We start from the raw sequence: 17,957 nt of genomic DNA on the forward strand, positions 1-17,957 counted from the left end.
AAGAAAAAATAAGCAGGAAGTAGGCGTAACGAAACTTTATTTCAAAAGTTACCACACCAAAAATTGATAGAAAATCATTGGAGATCTTTGTACTTGTCACATGTATCAGTTTCGCTTCTGTAGAATCAGACTTTGCTGAAATATAAGTATTAAACGACCAAACACCATTCAACACAAATTGCTCTGGTATCCCTATTTTTCAAAGGAGGTATGAATGAAAGATTGCATATACTTTCCCTTCAAAATATAAACACTTCTAAACCCTGAAACGAGAAAACATTACAAGCTCTAGCTTGATCATGCCCGCGCACTATATTATGTTCATCAGTCCCTGTTCAGGCCTACTAAACGAGAAAAATATGCCCCAAGCTCTGTTAAAACTAACTTCATTAAAAGGAGTGAACATTTTACGCAGAACAAGAAAATACCAAAAATAGCAACTGCGGGCGAAAAACAGCAACCGTTCAAAAATATCTGGATGCAACTATTTTTTGATTGAGTAAGAAAAGCACCCAAGTCCATAATTTTTATTTGGGCCTAAAACAACAACAACTACCCTTGCATGACATTAAGCTATTAACTTCGCGAGACCACTTTGTATCTGAACTTCAAATTTATCATATAAATGCAATATCAGTAGTCGACTGTTTACATCGACTGGCCCAATATTTAGGGTGGAGGCACCTGAATCAACACGGTGTATTTAAAGTTTCGTCTTGTTTTTTTTTTCTTTTTTTTCAATAGGAATAGAATCTTGCGGTTCATTTGACGTACTGCTCCTGCTGGTGATTACGCGTAGAGATGCGACTTTGTAACAGCTTCTTGTGAGCCAAAACCGATTGAGTTGTTCGGTATGGTTGTCCCCACACCAGAACCAGTATCTTCTACCGGGGCGTTTCCAGCCATACATAGGGCAGGGGTCAAAATTAAATAGCACGCTGGCGTGTCAACTAAATGGCAGAGCCACCGTAAGTTTCAGGCGTGGTCCCCTCATTTTGTCCAGAACAAATACTTTGTGTTTTCCAATACATTATGGAGGCGTGAACAATGGATTTCTGGTTTAAAACTTAGTATTTATCTTTTTTGTAAAATCCTTACGATTCAGTCGTAATAACGACAAATATTTGAAACGTTTTTAAACCTCAGAATTTTTTTTTCCTAAAAAGTAATAGAGTAAGCCTTAAATTTGAATAGGCTAAGCCTAAAGCCAGCGTTTCTTGTGGAATAAATAAACAAGACAAGTTTAAAATTTTAGTACAAAATTATTGTATAAAAACAAAGATTGACCAGTGAGTAGAAATGCAGTTCCAAGCTTCGGAATCTACATCATTGATTTTGGGCAGTTCTTCAATAGCTGAAAAGAATTTAGGTCCATACAAAAACATTTAGTCCACACGAAAACAGAAACCAAGGATGTGGAAAAACATATTTAACAATAAAAGTCAACAATTGTTCTTATGTTCCCATTTTTCTATTTGGCCAATCTATGTTTTAGTTCTGCTTTGACGTAGATGGAGTGTTTTATAGTCGACGAGAAATTTGCAATGTCTGCGAAAAATCAAGAAGACGAAGATGTCATATATATTTATGTATAAAAAAGACGTTGTAGTAGAAATAACGACAAACATATGTAGACTTAAATATGTAAACGCGAATAATATGCCACGTCATACTGATCTTGCAAAGGTATCTTGTTAATAGCCACCGGAGTATTCTTGTCGACCGTAGCCGCCCGAGCTGTAGCTTCTTTCATAACCTCCGCCAGAGGAGCCATAGCGACTAAATAAAAGTAAAAAAGATGTTTGTGATGGCACAGAAGTACTAAGAAATTCAGCAAATAAACTGACGAAAGCATGAATGGGTAAAAATCTGAACTTTGTTTGGCTTCAAATGTTATAAGGATCAAACAAGAAGTATACGGCTGAAGAAAGTTTGTCTTCATGAAGTCGTAAGTGATCATAGTAAGTAAGTCATAAAGCGATCATAAAGTCAGTTTATTCGGGCAAAATATTTAGGACTGTGTATTTGACAAAACACGGGAGAACAAGCAATAATATCATGTAAATTAAATAGTAAAAGTGCTGACTATTTTTCTGAAAAAGGTTCAAACGATCATACTATTATTTGATAGAAACAAATTCACAAAGAACAGTACTAACCCCAATTTATCACAAACGTAAAAAATTTAATTCTCAGATTTCAACCGTAAAATGTGTGACTATTGCTGACGAATTTTGGAACGATCTAGATTGCTAAGCAATTAATGAAGACACCATTAGGAAAATAAGAGGGAAGTATTTTTTTTTTTTTTTTCATAAACAAGTATTTAGTATCCATTGATCTGTAAAGCCTCTCCTGTAACACGTACAGGAGAGGGAATGACCAAACCTCAATCCCCCTACAAATATATTTTAAATTAGCTTAAGATGCAAATAAAAGCTACAAATATTAAAAAATAACAATATAGGTAAATCGACTCAGTGCCGAAAATATTTCATGATTAATTTTGGTAGAGACAAACAGAAATAAGTTACCAATAAGAACTTCCACGGCATTTTAACGCTATAAGGGCGGTGGGATTAAAAACGATGTACAAAAGCGAAAAGTAGTTGAGAATATGTACCAAACCTGAAATTTTCTTCTGAAAGGAAATATTTCAATGTACCGAGGAGCATTTACTGTTGAGTAAAAAAGGACTAAGAATTGTTTGGCACATTTATTGGACAGAAGACCACTTGCCCAGGTCAGTTATTGGTATATTACCTTACAGAAAAACTTACAATGCGCTATATATGAATACTGAGTACCGATTTTGCCTTTTTCGCAGAAAAAAACGAGATTGAACTTGTTGTAAGCTGAAGACTAGAAATAAATTATTGGCTGTAAGAAAGTAAGGGTAGAGGAGGTTCTTCCTGCTGCAGAAATAATGGACAAGCTCCAAATGTATGAATTTTATGCACAAGAGCTCCATGTTAGAGAAAAAAATATTTTAAATGGCACTGGATCAGACTTTTCTTGAACGGCGCTGCATATACGCCTTCTGTGGTTGGTAAGAAATTATATTAGCTTAGGGAATAGTACCAAAAGCAGAAATATGTTCCATTAAAAAGCTGGAAGTAGGCACTCTTACTTAAAAGTCTGAAAGCAAAGTTCGTCTTGGAAAGTATTCACGAAGCAAATAGAACAAGGTACTGATTTTAACAACAAAAAATAAGGTAGATCATCGAAAGTAGTACCTTCCTCCTCCATACGAGCCTGGCGATCGACTCCTGTATCGGTCTCTGTCTCCTCCATATCCACCACCCCCACGACCTCCTCTGAAACCACGACCTCCACGATCTCCACCTCTACCCCGATAACCCCCACGGTCACCACCTCGGAAACCACCTCGTCCTCCTCTAAAACCCCCATCTCTATCCCCATAACCTCCACCACCTCCCCTTCGCCCACCACTACGTCTTGGAACTGACATTTCTACTTTAACTGTTGAACCCAGGAGTTCAGCACCGTTTAAGGAGTCGATAGCACTGTTGGCATCCTGTGGATCTTCAAATTCGACGAAAGCAAAACCGGGTGGGTTTTGGGCCACCCAAACGTTTTTCAATTCACCAAATTTGCTAAATTCATCCTCAAGGTCCTCACGACGGACCGTCTCTAGAAGGTTTCCAACGTAGACTCGAGCACCACTATCTCTGTCTCTATCTCCATAAGGTGGCATTGTCGATATTATTATTGATGAGGAATCTAGAAGAATTTAGTATTATAACTGATTCGCTTGGTATTGTTGCATAGCAAATATCTCATCATAGCAAAAAGGCACATTCATCCACAAAGTAAAAGACAAGAAAAAAGAAGGGAAAATAAAGCCAGATAGAGAACTGTATAAGTTTCATTGTTTTATCGTGTGTTAAATCAGCATACAAACAACGAGAACAGACAGTCTGTAATTATGTTCACCTTGATTATGCAATAATAAAGGTCTTTTTGGACATTTAGAATATACATAACAAGAGTCTTTGTGACTCAGAATGGCTGTCCAGCTGTTAACAGTTCAGTGACATTTTCTTTTCCATTGTCATTGAACTAAGACTTGTCTAATATTGTTTCTCCGTGAAAAAAAAAAAGACTTTTTTGTCATGAAGTTGTTAGATGTCTCCTTCTTTATTCTGTCTTTGTAATTACACATAATATTTACAACTATTTATCACAAAGCACAATTACTTCAAACTGCACCATTTATTTGTTACAGGAAATACGTTTTAATTTTGGATAAGAAGGAATTTGTCCATGGGCTCAGACATTTGAGGTTGAAAACTGGAGAACACTCCAGCTCATGTTACACTCTCTCTAAAAAAAACTCCGTCTCTTACTATTTTGCAAGAAATCCCCAAAGATTTAAATCATTTTTCATCCTATCCCAGACCAGATTGTAGCAGTTACTCTTATCCATTTGTAGACCTCCTAATCAAACTACTTAAATGATATGGACTTTTTGTCTCTCCAGGCCATGTCTAAGCATTTATTCTCTGTACAACACAGTGAGTAGACAACCATTTGAATAAAAAGAATAGTATTTGTTGAATCTTCCACCTAAGCTTTACAGTGGGTTCACGCTGCTGAAGTAGACATGTTACAACGGTTTACATAAACTGTGTAAAACTATTTCTGAATGGTAGATTGTTTAAAGGTGACCAATTTTGATTAAGACATTAGGCTGTCCCCAAAGCCACACCAAAAACCGGCAGCGCACAACCGAAAATCTTACACGCCAGCACGCTGCAACGAAAAGGCTTCAGCGCGCCAACACGGTCAGTGATGGCGTGCCACCGGGATTTTAAGCACCGAATTATTTTCTAAGATGATTGAGAGGCAAATATAATGCAAAATCTACTATCTAACGACACAAGCAATAATTTTTTATCCTCTTAAAATGTTTTTCACTTGTGTATGTCCTCTTTGCAACAATGTAATATTTTCTAATAAAAATGAATTTGGACTAGCTATGATATTCCTTGAATACCCAATTTGTTTTAGCTTGTGCAAAAATGCAGCTATTCTACAAATGCATGAGATCAAGGTGGAACAATTTTATAAGTAACAAAAACAACCCCCTCTCCCTCTCAAAATGTTTTTAATATACATATGTACATGGAAACATGTACAAAGTGGAAGAACTAAACTTATATACAAACTTTCTGTCTTCCAAACAGCCTTCTCGAAAGAATTCAAATTTAAATAGCAATGAATTCGTTAAAAGATTTTGTCATTTAGATGAGGTTCTTGATTCTGATGCTCAGTTGCCCATTATGCAGGTTGTTCCTGATCTGCCTCATATGTTATCAAGATATGAACAATACAGGTATAAAGAACAGAGTTTACCTACAAGATGGAATGCAACATATAATACAGTGTAAAGTATTATACATTGCAAAAGCCCTCTGGCAAGTGTTTTGTGTAAAATTGGGAAACCTGACCATGTTCTACACGATAAAGGATATGAAGTGACAGGTGACCTTAGCTATCTACTACAAAATTTTCCAGTACAATCGGGGCTATTGGGGGAGAATTCCTTCCCACCCTAAATGTTGCTCTGCTGTCGGAGCCTCCTAAAAGGTCACCTTGAGGAACAGCCTGATGATGGTAGCTCTATTTTGCTTCTAAAAGAAAACGTGAGACATAAGTTTGACTTTCTCTTCCCAAGGGATGATCTAGTGCTGACAGCTGTACTTTTGGACTTCGAAATATTCAAGAATGAGATTGATGAGCGTCTAAACCTTCTTGATGGTTGACTGACAAGAAGGGAATTCTTGTTCAAAATGGTTAAGCCTCTAGTGCTGGCGGCTGACATAAGCTAATTTATTACATCTCTTGTGAACCGAACTTGTCCAATCAGCACTCCAGGTCCCTCCACTTCAGCTTGTGATGTGCATTTTAGTGCAATAGAAATTCTTTTGGAGAAAGAGGAGTGGGCCCTTGAAAAGCCGGAGTGGGCCACTCCTCTTGAAAAGAGGAGTGGGCCTTGATCATTGGGGTTAAAAGAATGTTTGTGTGAAGTTAATATTGATGTCTTGTCCTTTTTTTTCGATCATGGCAATGAAGCTAAAGGGAATTGTGGACTGAATTCTGATTAAAACTGACACCAAGTTAGTCTTCAAACTTTTTAATATAGCCAAAAATTGAAAAATGCCAATAAAAGACAGCGCACCGCTGATAATTTTTCGGCGGCACGCCACCAGAAGATTTTCAGCACCGCCACCGGTATGTTTGTGTTCGCCACCGCTGAATTTTATTTTGGCACGGCTTCAGGGTCTAAAATATGGAACTTTGAAGCCACAATTAGCTTGAAATATGCCTAAAATACTTCCTGTCTGCTGTCCATATAATATAGCATAAAGTTTTTCTAAACATGGAAGGAAGTGTCATTATATTCCTTAATATAGATTGCATCATTTATTGTTTTTGATACTATCTTTTAATATAAAAATATTTTTTTTATTATGTTATTTTCTTCTTTGCTACTTTTCTGTTACTGATGACCAGTTTGATCCAAAATTATACAGCTTTCTTTTACCATTAGCTGTTTACAGATTTATCAACTGCTATTGTGCCAAAACCTGAATTTTGACCCATTGAAACAGGAATTGATATTAGCAAAATAAAATTTGCCTTCACTAAAATCCAGAATACTGAAAGTTGACCTGGCTATATAAAGTGTACCTTAATCAAGAAGAGCCTACTTAGCAAATTGAATCCCATTTCTGAATTACATTTACATTTATTTTGATTTTTATGGACAAGCAAAAGATACTGTCTTCAGCCACCAAAGACCTGCATGACTGATATTAATTGAAAAATTAACTGAACAATCAATTATTGTAAAATTTTGCAAAAAAAAAATAATTTTGCAACTATAATAAATGGGGGGAGTACATTACTTTCTATATTATATACATTGACATCAAACAATTAGATTTTTTCGGTAAAATTCATATTCTCAATGAAAAATGTTGTTTTTGATATGCCTACAGCTGTAACTCAGACCAAAAGCACAGGGTACTTGTATCAGTTGGCAAGCAATTTCCAAAAATCATATTTAAAAAATGGCACAGCTGAATTCAAGCTAGAAAATGACAGAAAAACTGATGTCTTACACTGGAAGATTAAAAGCCATGAATACAGAAAACAAAACATTAAAAATACTTTCAGCCCCCCCCCCCAAAAAGAGGCATTTGTAACTTACGAACGGTGATCAGATCTTAATGAAATTTGACATTTAGAAAGATCTTGTGGTTTAGAACTCCCATTTTAAATCTCGACCAGATTTGGTAACATTGGAGGGGGAAACCGGAATTCGTGGGAAAACATTTTCCTTGCAAAGAATCAATACAAATCCCATAAAGGGGCAAAAACATTTTAAATAGAATGAGAAAACTGAATAAAACCTGCATATTTTGCCTAAATTACAACTAAATTTTTCCAACACAACATGCATCTATGGAATTAGAATGAACTAGGCTGAATGGAAATAGATCACCAAGTCTGACAATTTCAAACTCACTTGATGCTTGGTTAGTAATTGAAAGTTGACATCTAAACCATGCAAAAATTTTCATGCTGAATATACTCACAAGAAAAAAGTGATTGAAGTTGGAAAAACTTTTGTGTGGATGTGAAGTTTCAATGACTGAGATAGATATCACAGATAGCAGTACTACAAGTTTTCCATTTTATGAGAACTAAGCATTAGGATGTTGGAGGCCTAACTCAATAGTATGAAAAACTTAGAAGAGCAGTACTAGGGCAAAAACACCATCATTTTACAATTTTGTTTCTTTTTTAGCCTACTCGAAATGGCTACATACATCTCTTTCTGTATACTTTAAAAAGTGGTAGATGGTAAATGATGCTAAACTCTGTCATGAGCAGGTCTATCACTCTAAGTGCCTCTTAACCTACCAAGGTTTGTCTGCCCGTAACCTAATCTTAATTTGTTTGAACAATGAACTATTCTTTCAAAACCTGATTAAGTATCATTTACAGGGAAAGGTGCTCTTGGTTTTCACCCTTTTCTCCTTTCTTTTTCTAAACTCGAAAGTATGTTTTATTTGAATTTTCTGGTCAAGATTAGTAGGTCAATATTACAATATGTCATAAAGTTGGAAATTTGTTGGTAGCAGTAGCCTACAGTTTGTTCTGTTCTCTTCAGAGTTGACTTAATTGACCTTCCCTCACCCTAGTGCCAGGAAACAGCCCAAGCCTAATACTAATTTTGTGGCATGCTGGCTTTTGCTACTTTTCTATATCAAAGGCTCTGGACTCACTCAGAAAACCATTTATCTAACTTAATAATCTCCCAAGATAGGAGTGTCTCATTTTAAACTTTACTCTGGTTTAACATATAGCCTAATTTCAACAGTTGTAAAGCTCTTTCATCCAGAACTTGGTGCTATTTTATTTGTTAAGACTCCAAGCGAACCCTAAACAATTCAGTAAATACTTATATGATTACTAAAAGCACTTCACTGTAATTTAATTCCCTACCCCCTACCTGATGCACAACTATTTAGCCAAAACTATACATACCATGAATATTTCTCTTAAAATTAAAAAAAAGCACTTGGTAAATCTGATTGAAATAACAAGAATCAGCTTTTCAAAAACTGAAGTCAATAAAAAGGAGATTAAAACCCCAAAATTTAGGTAGTAAAAAATGTTTTTGTTGGCACAAGAGTAAACCTAGTAACTGACAAATACCTGACCATGGTGTTTTTGGCCCTAGAGTTATCCCTGAAAGTTATGTTCACCTAACCTGACCAGTTTTCAAGGTAGCAAGAAGCCCCTAAACTTGGATTTTAGGTAAAATTCTAGTTTAGGAACTTCTTGCTATCTTGAAAACAAGTTGAGTTAGGTTAACTAAACTACAAGTAAACCAGGATTTTGCCCTAAAGGTAAAATTCTGGTTTAGGGAGGTTCTTGCGGTCTTAGAAACAAGTTGGGTCTGGTGAATAGCTTTCAAGAATGAATCTAGGGTCAAAAACTCTGGAAGTTACTAAGAATGTTACTGGAAGTTACTAAGATTGATAAAGGTTGTCAAAGGCCAGTGCTTTCTGTTGAGAGAAGGATTAGTGTAATGTCATTCAAGGTATTAATGCAGAAATTAAGTTCCTGGGAAGGAGATATGTTTTTATCTCCTTCAATTTTTTACTTCACAATATTCACAAAAAAAGCAGCTAACACATTTTGGAGGCACTTGCACTATACTTTACCCCCAACCTCCTAATATATAAATATATAGCCTAAATTAAATATTCCATGAAAAAAAAGTCTAAACTAGAATTTCATACAAGAACTTTGCCAATAATGCAAACCCAGATATGTTTCCTAGTCTATTTTGCATCTGACTACATTATGGGACAGGCTGGAGGGCAACTACAACAGTAGCCAAATAATTATTATACTTTGGAAAGAATTTTGAATGGTGCTTATATGTTTTATGATATGCACTCAAGAACTTATATTGTCAACATGAGACATGTTCACATGTCTCACGTTGAACTGCATTGTAGCTATATTCTATTTATATATTCAGTTGATATTTTGGTTAGGTTACATATTTAATATAATCTGCCCTGTGTGGCCCCCTTCCATAATTATCTGTTGTAGTTTCTGTAAATTTGTTACTAAACCATTATATTTTCATCATATTTTGTTTTACTTCATTAGCATTTACCAAACTTCACTTTTCAAGTGTGAATTAGTGTAACATGTAATTACCTCTTGAATGGTAAGCCTAAATTTACATTTTTTTTTTAATAGGCCTATGATTAAATCAAATTTGTGGAGGTGAATAAAAACTTGAGGATCATGGCTAAATAAAGTTACTGCAAGAGGCAAAGTTGACAGAGCTTTTTCAGAATGGTACAGACATGATTCATTTCTCTTGTTGATAGCCTTGTCTATCATCCATCCTAGAGCAGAACTAAATTAGACAAGCATAAACTAAGGATAATTGAAATAGTCTCCTAAGATCCAAAACCAAAACACACCATTTGTCACCATAGCCTAGTACACATTGAATCCTAGCCTATTAAGAGCTCAAAATTGAATTTGTACTGTTAACCTAGCAAAGAAGATCAAGTTCTAGGCCTATATCAGGAGTTCTGGCTGTCATGGTAAGTAGCCTAAACCTAGCCTAGGCCTGGTTAAGATCAAATAGCCTAAAAGTTAGAAATAGGGGACAAATAGAGATGAGCACAAAAACACTGCCTTGGGACACAGCTTAGGCTCTGAATTGACTACTCAATATTTATTCATTGGCTCTTCTCCCCTCAATAAAAAAGGGTAAAATTCTAGTTAATTGACTTCTTGCTATCTCAGAAAGGATTTAGGTTAGGAAAATGAGACATTCAGTGGATGAACCTACAGACTAAAGTATGTCCCAGGAAGGTATTTTGAAGCAACTACCTCCACTCCTCCCTCTAGAGGACCCTGACCTTTGACGACCTTTAAAAAATGTGTTATAAAAGTGAAACCTTGCAAAATAGACCTTCTGCTTAATTGAAGTACAACAAAATTGTTTTCAGCTTCATAACTTTACTCAATTCCATTTTACAAGGTTTTTAAGATATACAAATACATTTCCTAAATTTTGAAAAGGATATGGCTCAAAATTCTACTCAAAAACAGGAATTACATTTTCAGAACTAAAGGTAGAGAAAAAGCAACTAGTAACTGAAAATTAAGGTAAAATATTGGTTTGTCAAAATTTCAATAGGTATAAACCTATCATGTAAGCAAATTTCAGGGCCCTCTAGAGGGAGAAGGAGTGGAGGTGGGTCTGTTTTTAATTCTGAAAATGCAATTACTGTTATTTAAGTGGTATTTTAAGCTATAAGGAAAAGATTTTCTAATTTAAGCTAGGAAATGTACCTAGAGATCTTTGAAACCTCATGATTTAGGATTGATCATAGCTATGAAGCTGAATATAGATTTTTGTTGGCTACTTCATTTAACCATAGGATCTATTTTGCAAGGTTTCAATATTATAACGCAGATTTCTAAGGTCCTCTAGAGTGAGAAGTGGAAGTAGGGATTTCGAAATACCTTCCCAGGACATAGGCCTACTTTAGTCTGAGGACCCAACCCTGAAAGTTTCATTTTCCTAACCTAGCCCATTTACAAGATACCAAAAAGTAGCTAAACAAGAATTTTACCACAGTCTAGACTACTAGCCTAACAAATCGTTAGGCTAAATTTAATTTTACAAAGTAGCCAATAAAAAGACTAGACCGTTAGTACATCAGTATGACTAAACAATTAAAAAGAAAAAACACAAAATAGGTCTATACTAAGTTTTATCCATTCCAATCACAAAACCGTATTTCCAAGTACCTCTAATCACGATGGTGTCAAAATATCAAATGATTAGACAATGGCGCAAAATCATAAATATTGGTTAGTTAAAACCATTTAACTTCAGAATAAAAATTAATAAAAAGAAAATATTGTTAAAAAAGTCAAAGAAATCAACTATTATAATATTAATTCTTTGAATAAAATTTTTATCTGGTAAAAATATTATCTCAGACTTCAAAAACGCAGCCTTAAAAGGGATTTCCCACGTGATTTTGCATTCACGTGTTTTCGGGATTTGACCTTTTTCTCGTGTCTGAAAACCGGACTGAGAGACGAAATGAAAGCATTGGTCTTGCATTTTAAAAATAAATAAAACATTGGATAAGGCTAAGACGGTAAAAAAAACCCTTAAAAATCATTATAATGATAAATCATTAATTATACCATTTAATAATGACTCATCAGTCATTTCTATTAAAAAGAAAAATGTGCCGTCTCGATCAGAATATGTTTTTATTGAATGTTACATAAAGACCTGTGTGATAATTAAAGAACACAATTTATAAAGATGAAGAAGGGTCAGTAGTGGACGACTATTACTACTAGCAATGCATTGCAGCACCAGGCCATCAGAGGTCAAAGAAAAGCGTACGCTCCTCCTTCAGCCTTATTTTAAGCTTCAGTCTTTATCTCCTCCGACGGAGTTCCAGTCCTCAGTAAATTCCTTCGTTATGACTGCTTCTCAGGCCATTCTTTTCCTTTGACCCCAGATGGAAGGCTAAAAGACACAATCTTCAGCATTTTATCATCCATAAAGCATGGCCAGGGACACATTAGCCCCAAGTAATCACAAACAAAGGACCAAAAATAACTAGTCTCTGAAACCGATATGGGAAGTGCCCTTTGAAGGCTTGTCATCAAAATGTCAAGATATTTTCATATATTTCGCCCCAAAAATTTTATCCAAGGGGGAGGATTTGGGGGTTTGGACCGCCTCCCCCCATAACGTTTGTCTGGTTCGTAAAAACGTAACAAAAATGGATGTAAACAGTATTTATCCATTTTTTAGGTTTTTTTTGTGTATAAACCCCCAACCCAAAAAAAAATCTTGTGTAAAACATACCCCGAAAAAAAATCCTGGACATGGCCCAAGTTTTGCCTATTTTGATGATTTTATCCAAGTTAAAAGCCTATAACCAGGAAGTAAACGGTGAATTTGCCACACTTTTCTTTTTTTGGTATCTTGAAACGCATCAAGATTCACAGAAACTCGTTTTGAGCTCTGTCTGTTGAAGCTCGAGCAACAGGGCATTGGCTAAGTAGTCGACAACTCCTTCTCATAGACTTGAAAATTATCATCAGGCCTATTTGATGGAAGAGTTCCGGCCTTTGTCACTCAAGAATATACGAAGCCGTATGTCCCAGGGAGATTTAGTTATTTTTATAGGAATTTAACCAATACTTTTGTTTCCAACATCCTGTTTTTGGTTGTTTTTCTATTTTTATTAAAGCGACAGTTCAGAATTTTAGAAATATAAGGAAATACCACAATTAATTTATTTGAGCTATTTTCGCAGATACATATTGTATGAACTGCAAAGTAATAATTTTCTTTGTTTTCAAGTTTTTAACTTCGCTCTTTACTTTTATCAAACAGGAATAGGGATAACGCCCCCTATACCTTGTAAAGACCAGAACGTCACATGCACCTTGCTAAAAACAATTCTTATTTCAGACTGAGAGTTTTTATTTGTAATGACATAAACAAAAATCATCGTATTAGCCAAGATTATTGAGAAAATCCCACTTGAATTGTCATTTGAGTTTATTTCCGCTTGCCTTAGGTTTAATAAAGCTCTTTATTTTTCTTTGAAAAACTTCTTTTGTATAAAGTGTTTTTTTTAATTAATTTTTGTTCATTTTTATTTCGCACATTTTTTATTATAGTAATTTATGACGAATATTTGCAAAACCTATTTTGATTTTCCTCCTCAATTAAAAAGGTTTTAGGTCGCTACTTAGGTATTGAACAAAATACTGCAGTAAATTTTGACGATAGTTGTACTATAAACCTTAAATTGGTAGGTATGTGGAATATTATTCAAATAAATGAATTGAAAATCTACTTAATCTTTGGTCGTCTGAAGGGTTGCAGTCCTTCTGACCACTATCATAATCCCCTAAATATGCCTTGAAAGTTTCAAATTATTTCTCTTAAGCGTTCCTAATATCGCATAGAAACACTTTTGACAGCCCTAAATTTACATAGTGCCTTTTGGTATAATTCAACATCTCCCTCAAAATGTCAAGAAAGTATTTAGCCGTTCGAAGTCTTTAGCCAAAAGAAAGAAAGCCCTTAGCCATTCCTGAGACATTGTAGATACGTTCTTTTGGCCATCTAGATAGACATAGTGCCTTTCGATTCACGCCAACACGTCCTAAAGTTTCAGCTTAATACCCATAGATATTCCTAAGATCTTGCATATATACCCATTTTACAACCAAGAAGCTATAGTTCTTTTGATTTAGCTCAAAATCCTCCAGCAAGTCCTGGAAGTTTCAATTTGTTAACTTATCCGTTAATTAGATATCGCAGAAGAACCCTTTGAAAGCATCGGATGCACGTATTGTATTTAGATTTAGATAAACATCCCCAAAAACTTGCCTTTAAAGCTCCAAAGGAAGAAGCTTAGCTGGTCTTTCGATATTACAAGAAAAAAAGAACAGGACCTTACTAGGCTCTAAGACTCCACGGCTCCATTTTAGATCCTTACTAGGAACGTGTACCCTAAATGTTGTATTTCTTTAAAGTTATCGCTATAATAAATAGAGTTTTTGCTCACCAAATAAGATTGAGCTTCATCCATCAGCTTTGCCCAACATTGGCTCATCTTCTGTCATCATTAAGCTCGTTATGATTTCAACCAGTCAATGGATCACGAATGAGATCCTAAATAAAAGAAAACATTGAGAAATTCTGATAAGAGTTAAATTTTCTTTCTTTTTGTTTTCAACGTTGCAAGTAAGTTGAAAGCTCATTTTTTTTAAATTGCAATTTTACTTCGGATAATACAATTGTAAAATAAGCAATATAAGGTGACTATTTGTAGGACTCGCATTGAATTTAATAAATTCGACCTCTCAGTAAGTTCAACGCTTTAAAGGCTCCATACATCCTTCAAGAGGGACAATCTTGACCAAATTTTACTGTCAATTTAATTTAACGAATATTTATTCATGGTTTACACACGCTGTATTCGTTCCCGTTGTTAATTAGATAAATCACAAAAAAAACAAGAATTTGAAATTATTACTTCGATTATACAATAATCGTTATTATCAATAGCAAGCATTATTATCTATATGCATATAACATGATCACTAAAACTATTCGTTATGACTAAAAATAGTATCCATTGACCTCACAATTAATTCAAATAGGCATGTAAAATCTCCTTAACAAGATTGTAACCAATATTCGGTTTGATGGAGGGGTTTGTTGGGTCACGAGTGATTTTCTTTTTCACCATTATGTAACCAGCAAATATCTTTTTTTATATTTTTACCAGATCAGGGCTTCAAAATGCTAGAACCTTCCAATAGTTAGACAATTTCCAGTGTAGGGGGGATGTTGGAGACATCCGAATCTAAGAAAATCCACTCCAAGCTGAAGTTCTTTAAGCTCACAAAAATACCGCGTGGAGCCATCGAGTGTTTTGTCACTGGCACTTGTCAGAATGAACGTAGTAAGTAAATGAACGTATTACGATATATCTTACCTTCTTTGTAAACCATCCACATTTAATTCAACTACCTTGGGGACAGTTACGTACAGCCAGATGCTTCTTTTTTTTAGTTTTTTAATATGTTTGGGATTGAAAAAAATTATATTATAAAAGACGAAGAGTAAAAGTTATATTATTTATTTATTGTTACGAATAGCGGTAAGCATCAATGCTTGTCGCAAAAACACAAAATCATAATACTAATCAAAAGTAAATTGGCAACGACAACCTGAACAGCAAAAACTTCTAAATAACACGACACTACACAACAAAAGCGTCTAAATAAAAAGGCATATTTACTAATGCACTCTTAAAAATTCGAACACTCTCTGCCTCGACAACCTCCAAAGGCAAACCATTCCATGGTCCGGCAACTCTACTAACGAAAGATAATTGACCAATTTTTTTCAGTGGTTTTGGGGGATATAATTTATAATCATACTGACGAGTAGAGTGATAATGGCTAAATTTAAAAAATAAATTTGGATCAACATCATCCACTCCTTTAATTATACGAAACACATTTACAAGGTCATTGCGACGTCTACGAAACTTAAACGACGGGAGTTGAAGCCTAGAAAGTCTCTGCGAATAGGAAAGGCGCTGAAGGTATGGGACCAATCTAGTGGCCCTTCTCTGAACCTTTTCTATCCTATGCTCATCCGTTAGACTTAATGGAAACCAAACAGAAGTATTATACTCAAGAAGAGGGCGGACCATTGATTTGTATAGTAGTAAGAAATTACGAAGGTTAAACCTACTAAAGCTTCTTCTTATAGACGATAAACGATAAATTGCATTCTTTACAATTTCCGAAACATGCTTATCAAATTTCAATTTGGTATCAAGGTAAACGCCGAGGTCACGCACTATTTCTTTAGAAGGGATTCGTATGCCAGACAGCTGGTAAGTATGCACAGGTGGGAGTTTACGAGCATAGTGTAGAACAACACACTTAGAAGGGTTTATGAACATGGAATTAGATTCGCACCAATAAGTTAGAGAGTCGTCTTTGTAAAGACGAAAAAAAAATATTACAGGTCGTATTTGAAAGGGGGCTGTATTTTATGGGTCGTGTTTTCTAAGATGAGATCAGCACTGAGATCTTTAACTAATAAGCCCCCTTTCATATTTATTAAATGAAGGTTAGCTCTATTTCAATGTTTCAGAGTAAGACAATAAAGATTGCACCTTGTGTTGGGACACCAGGGGTTTCTCAAATCCGAAAGAAATAGAAGTTTCATTATCTTACAAATGGATCTCTATGAGTTATCTTATGACGAAGAAGCAGTGACGTTAGAAAACTTTCAAAACAAGAGCTAAGAGTTCATATGGCACTAGTGACGAGGCCGGAAGAGCCAAGAGCAAAGAGCTCATATGGTATGAGCTCTAGCAAAATTGTACGAATCAATAGATTGCTTTAATAGGAAAATCAGAGGCTTAATGCCGGTCTGGATTTGAAATAAGAGTTCTTGAGTCACGAGGTCCTTCTAAATATCAAAATTCATTAAGATCCGATCACCCACTCGCAAGTTAAAACACCTCAATTTCTAATTTTGCGTTTCCCTTCAGCCCCCAGATGTTCGAATCGGGGAAGACGACTTTATCAAGCTAATTTGTACAGCTCCCTGACACGCCTGCCAATTTCATCGTCCTAGCACGTCCAGAAGCACCAAACTCGCCAAAGAACTGAACCCCACCATCTAACTCCCCAGTCCGGTTACGTCAGTCACGTATCTACGACATGTATGAGCATTTTCCAAGATTTCTGGTTCCCTCTTCAGCTCCCCCCTATGTCAACAGATCTGGTCGGGATTTGAAATAAGAGCTCTGATACATGAGTTCCTTCTAAATATCAAATTTCATTAAGATCCGGTCACCCGTTCTCAAGTTAAAAATACCTTAATTTATCGAACTTTTCCAAATTAACAACCCCGAGCTCCCCCAAAGAGAACGGATCCATACCAATTATGTCAATCTCGTATCTATAACTTGTGCTTATTCTTCCCATCAAGTTTCATCCCGATATCTCCACTCTAAGCGTTTTCCAAGATTTCTGTTTCCCCCCTCCAACCCTCTATGTCCCCGGATCCGATTCTAATTAAAATGGAACATCTGAGACACACAAGATTCTTCTATATATCAAGTTTATTGAGATCCGATCACCCATTCGTAAAATACCTCGATTTCACGTTTTCCGAGAATTCCGGCTTCCCCCCTTCAACTCCCTTCAATGTCACCGGATCTGGTCGGGATTTAAAATAAGAGTTCTGAGACACGATATCCTTCCAAACATCAAATTTCATTAAGATCCCATCACCCATTCGTAAGTTAAAAACACTTTTTATTTTTTCCGAATTAACCGCCCCCCCCCAGATGGTCAAACCGGGAAAATGACTATTTCTTATTTAATCTGGCCTAGTCCTTGATACACTTACCAAGTTTCATCGTCCTAGCTTGCCTGGAAGTGCCCGAAGTAGCAAAACCAGGACAGACTGATAGACAGACAGACCGACAGAATTTGCGATCGCTATATGTCACTTGGTCAATACCAAGTGCCATAAAAATATGTAAAACTTCTAACAGCCGATGCACCCATCAAACAATATGTATAACTAGTAGATCAATACAGAACCCAAGTTGTTAACCGACAAGTTTGTGGACAAAATCTATTTTAACTATTTTTTGCATTCTATTTTTGTAAATTTTACAATTATACTATTAAATTGTACACAGAAATATTTTGTAAGACAAAATATTTTTCATAGCTAATCGCCTGGTACAAAAAAAAAAAAAAAAAAAAAAAAAAAAAAACAG

At 35.4% G+C, this 17,957-nt stretch overlaps 1 protein-coding gene across 4 annotated transcripts; it reads right to left on the bottom strand.

The window, feature by feature from the left end:
* Window positions 1–1,238: 1,238 nt before the first annotated feature.
* LOC136032120 (RNA-binding protein Rsf1-like) lies at window positions 1,239–14,372 on the bottom strand. Of its 4 annotated transcripts, none has more exons than XM_065712310.1 (3): window positions 11,392–11,547; window positions 3,237–3,744; window positions 1,239–1,354 (listed from the first exon to the last, which is right to left on the bottom strand). In XM_065712310.1, the coding sequence occupies exons 2-3, from the start codon at window positions 3,716–3,718 to the stop codon at window positions 1,348–1,350; spliced, it is 489 nt and encodes a 162-aa protein (XP_065568382.1). In that variant the 5' UTR covers window positions 3,719–3,744; window positions 11,392–11,547; the 3' UTR covers window positions 1,239–1,347. The 4 variants fall into 4 exon arrangements, with proteins under 4 accessions (XP_065568382.1, XP_065568372.1, XP_065568363.1 ...); XM_065712300.1 differs by lacking the exons at window positions 1,239–1,354; window positions 11,392–11,547 and adding exons at window positions 1,570–1,779; window positions 14,199–14,372; XM_065712291.1 differs by lacking the exon at window positions 1,239–1,354 and adding an exon at window positions 1,570–1,779 and having other exon boundaries at window positions 11,392–11,546.
* Window positions 14,373–17,957: the final 3,585 nt, after the last annotated feature.

Source organism: Artemia franciscana, chromosome 1 (assembly GCF_032884065.1).
Source record: "Artemia franciscana chromosome 1, ASM3288406v1, whole genome shotgun sequence".
Classification (NCBI taxonomy): domain Eukaryota; kingdom Metazoa; phylum Arthropoda; class Branchiopoda; order Anostraca; family Artemiidae; genus Artemia; species Artemia franciscana.